Below are 20563 nucleotides of genomic sequence, written 5' to 3' on the forward strand. Positions count from 1 at the left end.
CACATAGGATGAGTTGTTTTTTAAACAGTCAAAAAACCAAGATCAGTGTCTTCTGTATCCCACTCTCCAAACTACACTTTTTTTTTTTACAATGTTTTCTTTTTCCTGGCAAAACCTTTTTTCCTGCTGTTTTGGAGACTAAAGATTGTGTTGAGGATTTGGATTTTGAGTCTTTTCTTTCTTGGCCTGTTACATGACAACATCCAGTTGTTGCTTCCATGTGTTTATGTGAGCACCCTAGAAATCTCCAAGACATGCATAACCCAGTATTTATCCTTGCTGTGACCTTTACAGAACAGCACAGATTGGGACTAATGAGTGCTCCTCTGTACCCTCAAAGACTGCAATAACTTCAAGTTATTTCCTCAGGTCTTCCATGGATTTCACTTGGGTAGGATATGGATAGAGGCAACTATGATTTTCTGGTTAATAGGACTGGGACACTTGTATATTTTCACAAATAGAATTAATTAAGGCTTAAGCTTATCTCAAAAAAAAACCCAACAATTATAATGAGTAGTTATTTAAAAAAAAATCTACTTTACAAAAGAAACGCCCAAATTAAAAAGCTGACTGAAGTTCTGAATGCATTACAGAGTAAGTACATTCAATTTGCTTCTTTTCATTAGTGTACAAAGATACTGATCAGGTTAGTATAAAGGCAAAAGGAAATGATCCTTCAGTTAAAATATAAAACCTTGCACTAGGAATTATTCCATTTTTATTAACCTTTCATTGTAAAACATATGAAATACATCTTCTATAAGAAGGCTGGCAAATAACCTATAGTATTCAATAGCATTCTAGTGGTTACACCAAGTAATTCTGACCAGTAATCTCAGCCTGCAGAACGCATGCTCAGTCCGTGCAGCACTTCCTGCTATGCCATGCAGTCATTAGCTTAGCTCATTTATCTCATTTATGTACTTAGATGCCAAGAAGTTTGTTGCTAAGGGTACACAGTGTCTTGGTGCCTCGCTGTCTCTTCCTAGCCAGCAACGGCATTTCTGCAGGTGGACTGTTACAAATCCCACAGTCTATTGCAGAAGCCTCATGTCCAACACTAATTCTTACTTTTTTTTTTTTAACAGCTTGCATTGTAATGTCAAAATGTTTAATAGAAATGGGAAAAGTATCTTGCTTATGCTGTAGCTGGAGGAAGCAAGGACCAAGCTGCGATGTGCTGCCCTCAGCTTTGGGACTGTTGTACTCTTAGTGCACCCCCCCATAACTAAGGCAGATTTTAAAGTTCAAGTATGCTAGAACCACTAAAGCACAGGCTCTTGGGGGATTCAGAAGCCTTTTTCTTATTCCTTAGTTGCCAGACCCCAGTTTGCTTGGCTGGCTATATCTATGATCATATGAGCATAACATGAAAAGCATAGGACAGCTATGAATAGCATTCTCAGCTTGCAGGTTCAAACCTCTCCATTGCTGCTTGGTGATCAGCAAACAGGTTTTTAGATCAATCAGTTGATCAACTGATTTGATTCCTTCAAAGGGAACAAACCAGATCACCTTAAGGGTGAATTTGACTTACATTTTTATTTATGAAATTCAAAGTGTTTTCCTAAATAAGAACTTCTACTAGTCAGGTCTTTTGTAAGACATGTTCAACATGTTTCACTTATTACTGTTAGCGTTTTTTACTCACCTGTGTCTTGTGTCTCTATTCCTAGTAAGACAGACCGGTTCAGGTTTAAAAAAAAAAAAAAAAAGACAAGAAATATTAGTACTCCACAACACTATGTTCTTTGTCTAACTGCTGTATACAAATAAAACATTGTTTTTCCTGGCATTTGCTTCTTTCTCTCAAAATCTGTTTCCTTTTCACCACCCACCACCTTCACATTTTCAAGTTCATTCTGAACAATCAACCCACAATTTCATTGCCTGCAATGTTAGCTAGTTAGAAATTCATGGGTGCTAAGTAAAAGAAATTTAGTGCATCGGTGTCCAAAATCTTTCCTGCCTTTCCCTATGCCCTGAAAGGGAATCCAAAGCAGGAGTCAGTTGCAGGGGAGTTGTTAAGAGTGGCACTGGCCCAGTCTGGGACACATCAGTCTGCAATGCCAGGTTTGCTCATCTGCTTAAACCCAGCCAGATCCTGTTACAGATAAAGAACAATTTAATTGTATTAATTTCAAACACGGTAAGTCTGTCTGCAGCCGCAGTGCTGTGATCTGATGTGACACTGTGAATATTTGCTATTGAATAGGGGTGGGGTGTTTTTCTAAAAGCTTCATGGAATTTGAAACCTTTTTGGGGAAAATTGCATGAAAAGCCCATATGAGAAGGGGATTTTCAACTTTTTTGGGGGATTGCATGAAAATCCCAACAAGAAGAATAATTAGCTCTATTAATTCTGTATTCTGTAGAAATTCATTATGCAAAATCTGTTCTAAGCGCCTCTTAGGATGCCTTTTTAAACTGATGACTTGAAACAATGCATACGTTTTCTGATGACCAGGTTTGACAGTCAGTGAGACGCGTGTTCAGGAGGCAACCAAATGTGGATGCCTCTTTAAAGCACAAAGAAAAAATGTAGTTTTCATAGGTGTATCACAGCCAGGATAGGGAACACTAGCCAAAGCTAACCATATTTTTTTACCTTAATTCTAATATGCCAATAGAGTTTCCAGAGGGAAAGATCCGTCTGACAAAATTGAAGTCTCCAATGTACAAACTCCCATCAGGCCCAGAAGCAAGAGCAACTGGGGCAAAGAGTTTATTGTTGAGTGCAAGACCGTTGCAGTTGGAGCAGGAGACACTCCTCTGGTGTCCATTGCCCATCACAGTGGAGATGACTGGTGGCTGCTGGGAAATGAACATGTTTTCACCATTTCCTTTGTGTACAATTCCTAAGGGGGAGGAAGGGGGAGAAAACAGGAGACAAAAAAAAAAGCAGATGTATAGTGCTTAAACTATTCTGCAATTTGGGCTTTTGAAATCCTACAGAACAGCAGATTGGCAAAATAGCAACGGCCATCAGATCTGTTGAAGGCTGCGTCACAGGGCTCCACTAATCTCTTCCGATTTTGTTCAGTCCCAAGTTTCACCATCGCTGCTTTGTCGATTAGTGGTGATTGGCTATTTTAAAAGCCAACATCATGAGAACTCATGGTTACTTAATGCTCTAACAAATTGACTGTTAATTGCAGTGCTGTCTGATTTCTCAGGGATTACTACTTTAATATTCATTTTATTCATAAATTTTTATTAGTTAGCAGAGGAATTTCTGAGGCAGTTTGAATATTTAATTAAAGGAGATTAATAGCAGGACTACTATGCATTTTTCACAAAAGAGCACTGAGTGGCAGTACAAAATCAATATTCAAATGTAAATGTGAGTCCTTCATGATACATAAAAATGGTGCAGACTGCAGCAAAGCCAAGCTAGAAGTAACTCTGAGGTACAAGCGAATTTCTTACCAATAGGAATATATTATGTGCTGCCATAAAGTTTAAAACAACTTTCCAACATGTCAGTTATTTCAGTACTGCTCTGGGGCATACATTATTGACTCTTCCCAGCTATTAGGTTGTTAGCACCAGACCCAGTGCAAACATGCATTTTCTCAGGTAGATATCTGCAGTGTTTATTTTAAACAGCAATGCAATAATATGTTTAAGAAGTACCTTTTCAATGGCATATTATTGTAAAATTTTGACTTTTTCTGAGTGAAAGTTGAGCATTAAAATTTTCATATTTCCCTTAGAAATCCCAGCATTTCATCAGGAAAAAAGTGGCATAATTAAAGGAATAAACACAAGGGAATGTACTTGGAGGACTCTTCCTGATACTCTGAGAATTGGGGTGCTGCAGTAAGGATACATTGAGACACTTCAGTGTTTTCCTGAAGTACAGTGGATGTATCTGTGTGTGTGCTGTCTCTCTCCACTCATGTAAAACTCTTTTTGTGGCTCTCAGGTAAGCCAAATTAAAATTCTCAGTGGAATTATTTAAGTGTTGCCACAGCCGTTTTCAAGAGAATTCTATTAAAAAAAAATCTGAACAATAAAGGACAGAATACTTGTATTTGGTTGAACATTGGCTTAAAAAAAAGGGCATCTTAGAAATATGCCAGCAAAATTAATGGCAATATCCTCCCTTACGCGCCAGATAAAAATACAGCTAAATGAAGATGCTGCCCTTTGTCTGAAATTAACAATGTAAAGGTAATCGTTCAACTGCCTCATACAAATGCCAGTAAATAATTAGGGCTCCGGAGAATATCTTTTGCTGTCAATAAATGTAAGCATGTACTTAATCTCAGGCTCTCGAGCTGCTGCTTTAATTTTAGCCAGTGCTGTGTTGCACTGGGGCTAGAATTACTGTAAAGCATAAAGTCCCTTTAAAAGTACTCCTCCTTCCTCCAGATAAATAAAAATGAAATCAATACACTTGCCCATCAGAAGAAAAATTTAATTCAGAGAATACTCTGAAAAATCGGTTAATAGTGCATTTGCTTGTATTCAGCTGCGTTTTTACAAGGACTTCATACAGGAACTAGCATTTATGGTATGTGTTCTCCTCTGGATTATGAGAAATACCCTGAAGATCTTCCAAACTGACTGACGCCTTTCTGTTAGAAAACATTCAACTCAGATCATGTCATGAATTGTAAGGGATCGACCCTCTGGACTGAAGGAAAAGTAGAAAAGGAGTTCAGTATAGCTGAGAAAAGGATGGGATCCTCTGTCAATGTGAGCTTCATATTGATGCAAAAAAGTATACATTTAAAATCTTTAGCTTGTGGTGACAGCCATGCATCGGAATACATATTTTTCACATCTAAACTGCAAGAATCAGATTTTTTTTTAGATAATTAACATGTGGCACTAGAGCATTGTTTTTAATTGGTACCGTTTCTGCACGTCAGTTCTTGTCCCTCTAAAGCTTAGACTGTGCTATGAAGTCCAACTCTGTATAATTGTATCTATTTATTCCACAACTTTTCTATTCTATTTATTTTGTAACCTCTCTAAGAGGAATAGCTGTTATGGAGAGGGAGATAAACATAGCCACCTCGTCCCTGAGCAGGAACAGCGCACACATCAGCAGAGCTGCTGGAAGCAAGGCTTAGTGGCTGAAGTTAAATATAAGTTCTTCAGGACTAGTTAACTCAGCAAGCAAAGTGGTTTTAGTCTGAAAACAAAATTGCAATTTGCAACAGAGAATTTTTAGAAAGACATTTATGTTATCGTCCAATGCTATTTCTGTAGTTAATCCAGTGACAGTGTTTCAAAACTGGATAAATTTCAGGCTTCTCAGAAGTGCAGCTCTCCATATGTACAGAGAAATGCTTTAATTAAAAATGAAAATCTCAATATATTCATACTTGAGAAGGCTCTTCACGCTTTTCATTTCACTCACAGCTGTATGGAGATAAGTCTGAATTGTATAATTCTAGGTTTGAATCATATTCTTCTCTTCATTATAAGTATGGTTTATTTATCTGAAATCAACAAGCAGTTCACTAGTTTCAAAATCAAAAGTGCACTAGTTATTTTTATCTTTTTTTGGTGATAAAGTTGACTATTTAGTTTTGCTGATTTACTATGGGCCTGCAGGCTGCTCTGTTAGGTGTGTACTAGCTATGATACAGTCATCATTTGTCTGTTCCTAACTGCTTTTCTAATTCATATATGCCTGAGCGAGGTGTGCACTATTATGCATAATAAAGCCTATTATGGTCATGAGAAACAGGCAAGACACTGCTCTGCCCGGGCTTTGTGCTCCTCGCTGGAGATGCCTTCACACGCAACCTGCGCACAAAGGAGACTCGCTGACTGCAAATCAAGCGTGTGCTTACACCCTGCCCGGCTGCGTCTCTGTGCATAATGGATGAAGATCTGAACACCTTCCCTCTGATTTCAGCCTTGACCGTGCCCAGCGCACTGGGAACACATGAGGAAGAGGAGCGTGTATGAGAGGCCGCACATTCGCCATTCTCGCTGTTGGGCTGGGGAAGAGGGCACAGGCTGCAGATTTTAGAGGAGGCGCTGTGTGGCTGACAGGTCACTGCTCGCCAGATTTCCTGAGAGGCTGTGCCACACAGCTGCAATGGGCCAGTAAGCAATTTGTCACCACACACCCCGTGCTCTGGAAGGCAATGGTTTAGCCTCACTCGCATTATAATTGTCCGTTTTACAGCATCTGAGAACATGCTAGTGCCTATAGGGTGAATGATATAGTAACCACTGCAGTTAGCAGATAGTCATATAAACTGGACTTAGTGCCAGCAATTTAGACTTGAAATTAAACTATGCAAGTGGCAAATTGGCACTAAGGAGGAGGCTATAGGGCACACAGTTGGGGGCTGAGCTGACTGAGGTCAGATTTCTCTTTGTGTTAAATGTCAATAGCTGGCATTTAAAAGAGACAATCTATACAAACCAATAAGACAGAGCATGAAAGAACTGCTATTTAAAATGTCAAACTATTTTAAATCAAAACAGAAATCCAGATAATTTACAAACTAAATCTGACCTTTTGTATTTGGAATATTTATACTGTAGCTGTGCATTCAACAACAGAACTTGTAAAAACCTGGCAGACATACATCTGTACATGAATCTTCATTACAGAAGTTTGTAGATGGAAACAGATTTCAGTGGACAGACTCCCAGTAGGAAAAAATTGAGAGAACTTCACTGAATCCAGCACTAAAATGATTTCTGTGATCTGAAGTCTGACCCCAAGTATCACAAGCAAAGTGAGTTACCTGTTTATCTGCAAAAATCATATTTTTTTTCTAGTTAGCATCATTTATAAGTATTGTTTTAATAGTTTAATCTCACTAAGACTTAATTCCTGATTAAAGAAGTTAGGGGAAGAAAAAAAAAAACACAACAAACAAACCAGGAATAAAACAAAAGCAATGAAAAAACAGATTCAAGTCTCCATGCTTGAAGAATCTGTATGCACTGTTAATGGTGTGACATAAAAAGCATTTGCAGTTTTTTTTCTAATGCTTTGATTGGATTTGAATGGATTGCTTGTCCCAAAGAGTAACTGTGCTTCTCTGAAAAGTGGGCAGCAACGAAAGCTTCTGCACAGTGGACTGGCAAGGTGGTTTTAGAAGTGCCACCTCTCACTCAGCTGTTCCATTTCCATGCATGTTTTGTCTCCCTAGAGCTGTGACCACCAACACTGCTACTAACCAAGGTTAGTCATAGGATGAATTAGGAATGTAGGCACTTCACTGAGAATATAACACACCATAAACTGACCTAAAATGTAGTACTTCCATACCAGCAGTGTGAAAACAAACCTAAACGAGCATGTCCTTTTCCCATCCAAATGACCAAACTGTGCTAGTGATCACAACAGTTAGGGATATTAGTGTTTAATACCTGGGAGCCAGAACATTAAAAATATGCTTTCAGATGGCATTTACAGTTCATTTCTCAATAAAGGATGGTGCACATTCAAAGAAAGAGGATTAAACGTTAGAAATAGTAATACTGAAAATCTGAACAATTAATTCCTTTAAAATTTGTATTCTTCTTCTGCATGGCCAGTTAATAAAGGAAGGACTTACCACTTTGTGGATTTAATACATGGTGTTTGTTTATGGACCAGCCTCCCAGATTTGAAGCATCCATTTCAAAGCCTTGAAGGATTACTGTTCTTTTCTCCCACAGAATAAAATCAGGACATGTTTCATATTCATAACCCACGGACACTGTAAACAAATAATTAAAGATCTATCAGTTTAGTTTTTTCTCTGTGAACTACTAGGTAATTTTCATTCTAGGTTTTGATATTCACCTTTCAAGTAATGATGTCATGAATTACCTCTGCCTGATTGCTACTGTCAAATGGTTATTACAGCTATGGTTACTACAGTTTCTAAGCAGAGAACTTTGTGTTATCAGTTACAGATTGTCTTAAGAACATAAATCTCCTCCAATGACTTCTGATTCGATAGTTTATTGTATTTCTGTGAATTATCTGAGCAGTAGCCTAAATAGAAAAACAAAATCCAGGTTAAAACAATCTGGCTTTCTTTTTTGCTAAGTGTGAGCATATTGATATTAAATTTTCATAAAATGGATATTTTTGAAATGTAGCAATCCTACAAAAACCTAAAGATCGTGCTGTAATTATAAGGGCTGTAGTTGGGCAGAAGTGGATTGCCAAATTGAAAGTTATGTTTTGACATCAGATCCCAGAAGTTTGATCTAGGAAATATTAACACATTTTAGCCTTTCCAAAATAAAAATGCCTTCAAAAATATTTTAAGATGAAATACAAAAATATTTTAAGAAACACTCTTTTCCAACATTTTCAATATTTTCATCTCATTTTTTCTACCTAGCAGTTCTAGGTATGTTTTACCTGAACCACAAATAGTTTTAATATCATCAAAATTCTCTTACTGGATTCAATCAAAATATTTTGACCAGTTCTATAGTAGGGAGCATTTTTGTTTTTAAGATAAATCTTTTATGCAAAACTGAAAGCTGTTCCTTACATCAATTTTACTAGCAGAGCTACTTCATCAATTCAGCAGAAAGAACCTGCTTTTGCAGCTAAACTTTGACTTGTAACAATCATATCTCAAGTACTGTACATACTGTACATTTAAAACTTATAGGTTTCAGTCTGGATGCTCTGTTCAATTTTTCACTTACAGGAGCGCTTTTGACTAAAATCTGCAATCTTTCTAGGTGACTCCCTGGTCTGAGTGCCCAGCTGCGGGCATGGAGCCTCCTCCAGAACAGCCACTGACCTCCTGTGCTGGGATGAGCCATCAAGGTTCAGTAACTGAACATGCTATTTTCTAGGTGTTAATGCAGGGAGAAGATAAAGGGCAGATTTTTCCTACGAAGCAACCTCATGCTCACCTACACGTTAGCATCTTTACTCCATTCACGCACTTAACACGTTCAATCCTGGGTCAGATGTATATACTTGAGAAGAGTAAAGACCTATAATACAGTGTCACTCAGCCTTGCTAAGTGAACCATCACAGACCCACAGGACAGACCTTCAGCTGCTGTAAGGTACCATGCTGATATCTAGGTCAAGGTAGGCATAACAATTTTCACCAACTGAGAATCTGTGCCAATGGATCCACAGTGGCACACTTACCAGCACTGTAGCTAACGCTGTAAAGTGCCTGCTATTCCCTGCCTATAGCTGCTGTTTCTGAGCTGACAAATACCCTCTAGAGATTACAGTCCCCTTTCTTAAAAGTTCCTTCTTCCATGCTTGCAGTTAGTGTAGCTGCCTTTTTGTCCCTTCCCATCAGTAAGCGACACTTAGACAAACATTCACTTCGTATTTACAAATATGTTTCTACACATACTTATATTTAAGAACAAAATCTATTCTGCACACTAAGAATTTTTGACAATTTAGGCTCCAAAAAGGAATTTTTGAGTAATTTTAACACCGGATGTCCCAAACCATCTAAAGGGAGGCACTGGTCTGCCATCCATGAAAATTTCCTATCAATTGTTTTGCATGCAAAATAGTCAAGGTGAAGTGTAACAATTATAAAGTCAGCTAAGCAACTACAATGCTACTTGAATAAATATGTTGTGTCTGGCAGGTTTTCAAAAACACTGTGATTTTGTAAGTGAAACGACAATCTTTACTTAACCTCATTGTGTGGTGTCACTTTCTGGTTAAATTCATTTACAGCCCTTTTTTTTTAGTTGACTGAGATTTCACTGCATGAAGGAGAAGAACTGTACTAGTTATCTCTTTGGACGTTAACAGCCAACAAGTGCAGTTGCAGCCTTAAAATGGATTTCAAAAGATTTACTGAAATCATCTGTACCAAAAATCTACACTTTTCACACAATTTTTAGAAGAATCAAGAATAATCTGTTAGTAGAGCCAGCATATCATGGTTTAAGGGCTGTTGCTGTTTCTCCTGCTGCTCTTCCAAAATACAGGTTGAAAATAAAAGACACGATTAAACACGACAGTGACCTCTACTTTAACTTCTCCTGAAGTATTTGTACTTATCAGCATCTTACTCTGAACAATGAATATAAGGAACTCAGCTAAAGTAATAAGTAGAATAATAAACTGAGAGGACCTAAGACTATTCTTCTCAAGAGTTTATATTTGCATCCGGAAGGGTAAATCCTTGCATTCCACTTCCTCCTGTTGTGGGGAATTCAAGGACTTTCAGGAGAAAGATTGAACATGTAGGGAGTTATACAGGAGCATTTACTGAGGTTTCTATTGAAATCTCTCCTTTTTCTACGTTAGGTTACAACAGCGTGCAAACTATACCATGAAGATTTTGTGGCAACATTCACATGGCCTTATTTTTACTTAGAACAAAAAATTGCTACTTTATCATTTCTGCTGTTACTTTGAGAAAAGAAAATGGCCATGTGTTAGACTTCTGGAATAGATTAAACACCGGCTAACATTTTCTATACAAATTTAAACAAAACCATTTTTGTGTTGAAATATGCTCAAAGTCTCCTTTTCTGTAACTGGTTACACAATCATTTCTGTCAATAATCCTGAAGAAGAATAAGGATGTTTATAGTTATAAAACCAGAGGCAGATGGTTGTATTCCTGAGTTCCAAGACTTCAACCTGCTGCAATTTAATTTAATTAAAATGAAAATTTGAACAGAATGCATTATTAAATATTGGTAATATACTGGAAGAGAAAATTATTTTGACAAAATTTATATAATGGATGCCGATAAACGTCCCTGAGTACTACAGTGTGTCTAATTAAAGCTTTATTAGAATCTAACAAAGCATGCTAAAAATGCACTTAAAATATAATGATTTTTGTCTCTATTTTGCAAGAAGCATGGTTAAACTAAACTAAGCAAAAGAAAAAAAAAAGCACCAATTAAATAATTAAAAAGTTGTTACCCAGCACCATTGTGTAAGCTTTATTCATATTTAAACATATAACTCATCTGCTTCTAATTTGGGAATCTACAAACATCTACAGTCTACTATAACTACAGTATCATTTAGAAGATGTTATGTATTTGATTTGAGTTGTTTTGAATTCCAGGCACATACTGGACCTGATGATCATAAGAAGACTCTTAAATGATGGAGAGGGAGCTGGCATACCTAATTTTTCCATCTCAAACAGGTTAGTGTTAACATGCATTGACAGACCCTGAATACAGGGCTTGTGTAAATGAGACAAAGAAAGCTGCAAGTGGCTCCTGTGACATCGCTGGTCCTGCCTGATCACCAGTGGGTGTCCCAAAAGGCATGCTGGAATTTTGCTGTATTTCTGGATTTGCAGAAATATGTGTATGTGAAGGCAACAACTCATTTAATACCTTCCGTCACTGCAAAGTACAAGCAGGAAGCTGTATCTGTAATGAGCTAGGGCTGGATTTGCCCCCGAACAATGAGGTTCCATGAGATGAGCTGAAAAGGATGCTCCTGTTCCCTGCCACATACCAAACCCAGGGGTCTAGAGCGCTGTGTCAGTGCCAGCACCTACTGTCCCCTTTGTAAAGCTGTCCACCCTTCTGCAGATGTGAGCTGGATGTGGTAGACTGGAAGCAGGTGGGATAATGCAGCAACTCAGGATGCCTCATGCTAAAGGTGGATTTGATCTCTCTAGGCCAATTGTAATGTGTGAGCTACACCTGAAATGAGAATACCCATGCTGCTCCGCTAGCATTCAAAGCAGATCAGGAAACTAAAGAAGCTGAAAATTTATCAATTATTTTCTGGTTGCTTCAGTTTTCAGCTGAATTTGCTCCTGATCTGGCTCATTTCATGATCAAATGTATGTGAATGGTGGCCCATGGGAGAAGGAGGGAACACAGGAACATCCCCTCTGGCAGCAGCCTGCGCTTCTGTCTATTTAAACAGGCTGTGGGACCACAGCCCTAAAATAAGCTCCTTGTTTTCTGGTATATTCCTGTGTGCAACTCATGATGTAAATCATACTCTATTTTTGATTCTAACATTATCCTTTGCTGATAGCAATGGCTACATCTGCACCATTCTCTGGGTAGGAAAGAAAGTACTATCATCCTCCTTTCTCCCATCTCCTCTACACACAGCTGCTTCACAGCCTACCTGTCTGGGAGCACATGATAACAGGCAAGTACAGATGTGCTGGGAGCTGCCAGAGCTAGCACAGCCTGGATGGCACCTTTTGTCTTTGCATGGGCCAATTTGTAGGCACACTAACTGCAAGGATGACACAACAGGTCCTTAACAAAGCTTCTGGCTGCCCCTCAGCACTTAGATCTCTGGAATGAGGTGCATTCCTTGTGAGGATGGTTGGCTTCATGTAGCCCTTGCTATTCTTATTTTACAGCCTGATCCTGCCAATGCTTCTTGCTATAATCCCTCTGACTTAAAAAGCAAACCAGAACTGCTAAAGAAGTGGATAAGGCTTATTCACAGTACTAAGCTCCACTGATAAAATAAGTAACCTTGATAGAAAGTATCTGTAGAATTAGTCCATTAAGGAACATAACCCCAGAATCAATTAAAAGAAATAGCAGGTCTTTTAGAAACCAAATAATGAAATTCATGACAACAATGGCAGGCTAAATCGTATTTTCACAGACAGCTTTTCTGTTGCAATTCTCAAAATTGCTGCTTGTGCTGCTTGCTAAAAAAGATGATGAAACGTGGTATTTTTCTTAGAAATACTTTTAAACAACAAATCAAAAAGTCTTAACTGTTGGGGATATGAAATGTAGAAAGAAAGGATGCCTAAAAGTTAGAATTTTGTAAACCCTAAGTGGAAATGACATTTTAAATGTCACAGCCAAAAAATGACAGAACCAATGACACACCAAAGGTCATATTCAAAGTAACATTCAAAAACAAAGACAGCTGAATATAATGCCGTTAGTACATAACCATTCTCAGAGGGAAATGGGGATTTTCAAACTGATTAAATTGGAAAGACGACATCAAAGGAACAAGAAAACAAATGTTCCTAGGAAATCACATGGGTCACCTTAGCTAAAGAGGCATTCGATGTAAAAACAATGCAAGTGTGGTAACAAAATTTATAAGCTCTATTTTCCTGGCTTCGTGCATGTTAGTGCTTCTGCTTATATTAAGGTAATTCTACATACCCATAGCTTCTGCCAGACCAGAAACCTTCTGTCCATATATATCTGTCTTATTCCAGGCAAATGTGTATACCAAATTGGCTGCAGCAGGAAACCATTTCTGAAGCAGACGTCCTTCAACAGCAACTATCAGATGTACTTTTGTCATTCCAGAAGGGATGGCTGCGTGTGTCAGAATAATGCGCAGCAAAGTTTTATATCCCGGTGTTCGACTGCTCAGATAACTCAGCTTCACAAAACTCAAAGGGATTGGGATTTCCTCCTGGACCACCTTGGGAAAAAAAACAACAACAACAGGAAAACATCATTATATCTATAGCCAGGAAAAAAGCACAATTATGTTTATTTGTAATAACAACAGATGCTTACTTTAGTTTTCACAATCACGATGTGAACACAGTACCACTTACAATGCTGATCTCTTTTGTGTTTATTTGAGCAATGCAGTAGCCAGGCATATTACAAAATGTCCAACAATGAAAACTTACTGGATGGCAGTCCATCTATTTCGATAAAGAACCTCTTCCTCTAATTCTTTATGTTTATCTACTGAGGAACAAATACTACCTCTGTGGTCATATAAGCATTACAGCTCTTAATGCTCTCTATTATTTGGTTTATTTGATGAGCGTTGTAAACCCAAATGCAATCAAAAACAATTATATATATATATATTTTAAATATGCACACACTTCATACGTTACTTTGTGACTTGAAGACACTATCCTGCTTTGGAGGCAATAACTCTAACCTGGGGAGAGCTAAGAAAGAAAACAAACCTTCCTGCTACAGCAATTTCTGCACAGAAGTGCTGGCAATAAGGCTAAACTCCAGCCAGAAGGGGCATGGCCTAAGAAGGCACAGCATCGGAAACCTAACGAGATAACTGGTGATGCACAGCAGCGAAGATGAAGCAGCATGGGCATCTGTCATCTCGCTAACAGGTGAGTGCCCAGGGTGTGCAATGGAGTTCACATCCCACAGCACTGCTGTCAGTGCCATTCAAGCTGGATTCAAGCTGGCGTGGCTCGGCCCACGGTGGGGTAGTATCAGTTCCTGGCTGCAATGAAGATAAGCCCTCGGCAATGAGAGGCACTGCAAGACTGTGAACTTGTGTGGGAAAAAGAGAAGCTCGGCCTTGACCTTTTGAATGATGGACCTCGGAGCTACAAAAAGGGAGCTAGCTATTGCGATCTCGAGAGAAAGGAGCTTTTATGGGGATGACTGTGATGTGGAACAGACAGGAGAAGAGAGCGGCTTCTTGGAGGATGCCAGCACAGTCACTCAAAACCCACTGAAAACCTTAATAAGGTTAATGATTTTAGTCTATTTCAGTAATAACAAGCCAACCTGTCACAATGTTACATTAGTCAAGCTTGGAAAAACACGAACTGTTTTGTTTATATTCCCGTTTTCCTATCATTCTTGTTTAACAATATATTTCTTCACTTTCCAAACACTCTTATTTACATACTGCAACAGTATCACTGTCATAGGATTGCTGCAGTACAGCTGAAGGCCTGCCAGCGCTTGTCGTTTCAACATATGAAATGTAGTGTTGCCAGGGAAATCCTGCTCCCTTTATTGTTCCTGATTTGCAGTATTCCCCTTCTTTCCTGCTGACATCCCAGCTGCCCCCTCTGTCATGCATTTGACATCTCTTCTTATTTTTAATAGAAAAGCAGGAAGAAATATTCACGCATTAATACATGTTAATGTGTCTCCTTCTCCTATTATTCTGGGTTATTTTTCATTCTTTTCCCAGTACTGTACAACATGAGCTGACACTCTAAGGACCCTCCAAAGCCAAAAAAAGGACTGGGATCAATTTCTCTCTGAGTAGACTGCATCTTTGGGTACCTCACTTTTCAAAAAAACAACAACCAACCAACCAAAAAAAAACCACAAGATGACCTCATGTGAAGGAATGTAACCCAGTTTTTTCTTACTGATGCACATCAGTTATTCTTAACTAACATTCTTAGTGCCACTCAGTATGTTCTGTGAAGCAACCCTGTGGCCATCAGCTGGCTGAACCACGATAATGTTTTTACAGGTACACAGATGTTTAAACATCATGGAGTTCGATCAGAGGTCTCTTACATGTAGAATAAAGACCGTTCATTGTTTTCTCTTCAACACTTTGAAGAGAAAAAAGTAACAAGGATGGAAATATTCATATCTGTAGATAGCCTAAAAAATACTCTCCATACTTGCTTAGTGAAATTAAGAGAGAAATCAAAAGAGGTCTTATTGCTTGAACTCTAACTGTTCAAACAACATATAAAAAACTGTTGGGACTCACATGATCTGAAACAGGTATAGTTGTATTGTGTTGGGCATACCACTTACATAACCTCTTTTAAGTCCCATATAAAAGACCAGTTAAATGCAAGGTTAATTACAAAGTGGTTCTAAACACTCAAGGGAGTCTCAAGAAAAAAAAGACATTTAAATATATACAACCCAAAAGATCATGTTCAAATTGCTTTGTGTTGGTGTGTAGAAAGTAGTAAAGACAAGCAGCTAACATGTAGCTGGAGATGCTGTTGTAAAGAACTAGCTGTGAATGGATGAAAAATCCCTTGGAGTCTTCATAGGATATTGGGTCATGTCTCACACTGATGTATGGTGAAGTTGCACTGTTTATCTATAACTTAGGAATGGTTTTGTGCACCACTATAAATGAATCGTGATTTCAATAATAAATCATGATAGGATTCCCCACCTCCTCCTTCTATTTTGAGGTAAGGTATAACGTATCTTAAAATATTAACAAAATATAAACTAAGTGAAAAATGTCTTGCATAACAGTACTAAAGAGATCTACATTGGTGTCATTGTGATAAGTGAGTAACATCACAGCAGTTAATTGCTCACTATTTGCTACCATCTTTTTCACAGCAGCGCTTTCAGAACTTTCTAGGAACAAGGGGAAGAGAAAGGGATACATCACATCTACAGTGAATACTCATCATACACCAACTCTACAATTTAAAGTCTGAGACTGCAAATTTTGAATTCAAATTGTAACCACTGATTTCAGTGATTTTTTTTTTTATTTTTTAGCATGTGTGCATTTGGTGTCTACGTGTTTTTGTGTTCACGCGTATGGAATAGAAGTCTACATGCCTTGGGCAGAAATGATAAGCAAAACTGTAATGATACCACAATGATATGAATAATTGGGGGATATGAATAATGGGGGGAGAATTTAACATAAATGCATTTGTTTGACTTTCAGTGTCAAAATTCATTGTTACTTGCATTATAACCAAATGTTTCCATGCTAGAGATGTTTTGTCACCATTACCAAATAATTTTGTAGGTTTCATTAATTAAGTCAATGGTAACTTTTAACATTGTCTAGAACTTGTTCAGCAAACAAACAAATTGTTAATTTGAAAGTAATTTCATTACCTGTAGCTCTGGAATAACGGTTCCTCTTTCTGGACAGGATCCTCCAAATGCTGTCAAGGGTGAAGGGAGTACAATCGGATTTGGGCTGATAAAACCACTGATGTCACAAGATGGTATGTCTGACTCTGTTCTTTGCATCACAACTTTGTCTACAATGATAAATCTATTCCAAGGCAACCAAAGTGTCCTTTTTTCAGATATGAAAGGAGATCTGTCAAAAACTAGAGTGACAGAGATGCCTCCAACAGCCACAAGGTCAAAACTGGAAAAGACAAAACAAAATGCTTTGTTTCTTCTTGTTTTATCATCACATTTCCACAACTTTCAGTGCATCACAAACAAAAACATTATATTGCTCATTATGGCCCTTAATTTACCATGTAAAATCATTCAAGTATATCTTCCTGATGTCCCCTTAGTATTCAATGAAGAAGATTTACCTCTCTGTGCTTTCTCCCTGTATGCATCAATAGCAAGGTATAGTACTTCACTGTTATTTTTCCCCTCTCTCCTCTATTTATCAACCAGAACTGATATTAACAAGTCATCTGTAACAAAAAAAGTGTGGACCCAGTCACTTTGGATTATACAAAAAATTCCTGGCCAGGAAAGAGATGTTTATAATCTAGGAAGGTACAATACACAGGATAAGTCTAACATCCTGGTAGGACTTTTCTTTCTTAACATATTCTTTTTCCTTTTTCTAAAAGTTGCAGGAGAAAAAGGTTGAGTACACCAAGCAGGTGACCCCTCTGTGCAGGACATGAAGATTTTGGGAAAGATGCCGATTAACTGCAGTGAGCATTGAATCACCTCTTGTAAGTAAGGCAGGTGATCTGGGAGCTACCATGAAGAACCTTTGGCAAATATGGGCTGCAAAGCAGTGAGACATAGAAGGCAAGATATACATGGTCTCAATTTTCTGAGCTTCTGACATCCACAGTCAAGCAACAGAAGGTAATATGTAAATAGATACTTCACCGTCTGTATTATTGAATGCATCTATTATGGAGACTTTTGATGGTAACAATCTGTGATAAGAAGTCAGACCTAATTATGCATATCTCATCGCATTTCCCAAATGACGCCGATTATATTCACAGCAAAATACAGGTAGCATATTTTAATGGAACAACTATTTCCAGACTAGAGTAAATGGGAAATGGTAATTATTAACTTTCAGTAGTGCGATTTGAAAGACAAGAAACTAAGGTAAAATAAATATGCATGCTCTTTACGATTATAAACTAAGGCAAACAAATAAACAACAACAACAAAAAAGCCTGTAGAAACAGTGACAAATTATACTCTTTCCCTACTGGAAGATAGCTTCTGACTTCTTGTCATTCACAACACAGCCAAGAGAGATGAAGTCTTATGCAGCCTTTAGCAGCTTAATCCAACTGAAGTTCAGGAGCAAATCATGACCCTACTGCCAATGGATGATGAACCCTGGAGTGCAGTACAGAACATATAGGAACTTCTCTCTCTGAGAACTCATCTCAGTCCTGTAAGGTTGGGGAAGAGAAAGGAAGATGGAATTGTGCAGGACTAGCTGCAGAGCAGCAATTTAACCATTCTGGCTCTGGGAGGAGTCTGTTCCCACTTTTACTTGTATGGCTCGGGTGATCAGCTAAAGGAGTTAACTTTGTTGACACCTCAATAAACTACTTGCAAGATTTACATCTGAAGACAGAAAAAAAGAGGGAAGACAGGGAGTTCTCTGGAAAACTCAACTACTGAAAATGTCAAGGAAGTGCTGGTACAGCAGTACTGTCGGAATTTGACTCCAGGTGTTTGAATGTCACTAATCTTGTTGCTGTACATTTTTTTCTCTCTTCCCTTTCTTCTGTGGTTCCTTTACCACACCAAGCTCTAAATAAGTGTGCTCCCAGAGCAGAGGGTCAGATGCCATCCTGAGTCCATGCTATGAACAGTGATCTCCATGAGAATTTGGCACATGCACATGTGGTGGTAGATGGCCCTAACTATAAAAACATTACACAGTGACAAAAACAGCTCACCTTCCATCTTGTCGACTGATGGTGTATCCATACTCATTGTGGTGTAGGAAACTGACATTCACTCCAACCAAAGGTGTTCCATCTATTGCTACCACCTGGCCTCGAATGACGCATGCACGCCTGTAACAAAAAGAGTAGGGGGCAACATGTTAGACACATCAAGAGGGTGAGAAGGGTACTGACTTCAAAAACAGTGCTACACTTTCCCAAACAGACAGAACTACTGTGATTTCATCATGACTTGATTTTGAAAGAAAATTCAAACAAGCCCAAAAGATTGATTTGGAAAACCATTATCTCATGAAGAAGACACACAGGCTGTCCTATGAATCGCTGGTGTATCAAGAATATATTTCCATTTCTAGCCATATTTCAGGACACCATTTGTTCTGCCATTGAATACCAATGCAAAGGTTTCGCTGATAGCATGATTTAGCTTGCTGCAGCTCTAGTGGTGATGATTTGTGAAAGAAGAGAATAAAACCTCATTCTCTGCTGCTAAGAATAGGGCATTGCTGTCTGTTAGAAAAAAAGCTGAACTAATGAGATAAGGCAGCAGTGAGACACATGGTCTTTGTTGAACTTCAGAAAGTTATATAGGTAAATCTAAAGAGCGCCTAAACAGGCGTAGCATATTTTCTGAATCCCCCATCACAGGTTGTGTCCTTTTAAACTTTCTCTAGGACATATCAGACTTGTACACTCTTTCCAGCATAAAAATCTTCCCATTCTAGTATAGAGGTTGGAACATGGCAGCACAACAGAATGCATGAAAATCAAGAGGCAGGAAAGTGAACTCATTACTAAGTGGGTCTAATTGAAGGCTGACAGAATCATAGAAAATAAGAGCTGAAAGGAAGTACAGGACTTTATCTTGTCCATTTCTTTGCCTCAGGTAAGATCAGCTATACCTACATAACTCCAGACAGATGCTTGTCTAACTCTGTATCTTCACCAAGTAACCCATTCCAACGCTTTTGTGCGAGTGCTTTACTCATGGCAACTTTTTCATACTGTCTAAATCTGAACTGTTGTCCTTCAAAACTGTTACTTTCACCCTAGAATGGATGTGGTGAAGAAATTACTCTCTCTTTCGCAGCTTTGGCCTTTTATGTATTTGAAGACTGAAACATAAAGGAGACAAATCTCACCAAGGATGAAGAATAATAAGTGAAATACTCTCATGGTGCAGATTAGGACCTAGGGGGATTTTCTAAGGGCTTACTTACACAGCTACATTCCACTAAAATATCTTTCAGCATTTTGCCCCATGCCCTCAGGTACTCTACATTAGTACACTTCTGCTGGCTGCAAGGATTCAGGTTTTGGGAACTAATGATACAATTGTATCATTTCCTGGAAATATGGTTTCAAATAATGAAGTGAGCAATGTAGTCAGAAGCCTTTTGATAATGTTAAGATGTGTAGGGTCGAAAACATTAGGATGCCTATAGCAGCAACTGTTATTAGTTACTATAAACAACACATTTAAACATTGTTATGTTGCCCTCTCAAGTTGAAAGTTCACATTAGACCTCAATAGACACACCCTACCTTTGTGGAGTGAATATGTATCCTAAAGAAAAAACTTAACAGCTCCTCAAATGAAAATTATTTAAGAGTCTGTATGTAAACTTAAGAAATATCCCTTGAGAGACTAACTGATCATGAAATCATGTACACAAGTTGGAGACCATAAATTTCTGAAAGTTTTGACTTGTTTCCTAAGATCCAGACCCACTTGACAGAACATTAATTTATCACTATGATATCACCAAACGCAACTGATGGTGACAAATTGTAACCAGTACAAATTAACCCCTTTGTGAGTACATCATTCACCACAGTCGCTAGTAGGAATTCTGTGCTCCCAAGACATCAGCAAAGGTGCTGAGAATTCCCAGAGGAATGGGAGAAGCTGCATGAACACAAATATGCAAAACAGAGCTCCGATGTACCACCTTTTCGTCTTCCGCATTAACTACGTTGGTTGTGGCTCTCTTTGTGGGCAAAACTTGCTGCTCCAGTGGAGGCAATCAAGCTCTTGTGCGTCT

General features: G+C 38.3%; 1 protein-coding gene across 1 annotated transcript in view; it reads right to left on the minus strand.

Moving 5' to 3' along the window:
• Positions 1-20563, minus strand: part of TENM1 (teneurin transmembrane protein 1) — a 325742-nt gene that overhangs the window by 56903 nt on the left and 248276 nt on the right. Inside the window, exons 19-24 of the mRNA XM_035541547.1 lie at positions 18510-18629; positions 16486-16747; positions 13069-13336; positions 7548-7691; positions 2612-2861; positions 1655-1675 (exon numbers count right to left, since the gene is read on the minus strand). Of these exons, the coding sequence (XP_035397440.1) occupies positions 1655-1675; positions 2612-2861; positions 7548-7691; positions 13069-13336; positions 16486-16747; positions 18510-18629 (1065 nt within the window). The remainder of the gene's footprint in view (positions 1-1654; positions 1676-2611; positions 2862-7547; positions 7692-13068; positions 13337-16485; positions 16748-18509; positions 18630-20563) is intronic.

Source organism: Cygnus atratus, chromosome 13, assembly GCF_013377495.2.
Source record: "Cygnus atratus isolate AKBS03 ecotype Queensland, Australia chromosome 13, CAtr_DNAZoo_HiC_assembly, whole genome shotgun sequence".
Lineage (NCBI taxonomy): Eukaryota > Metazoa > Chordata > Aves > Anseriformes > Anatidae > Cygnus > Cygnus atratus.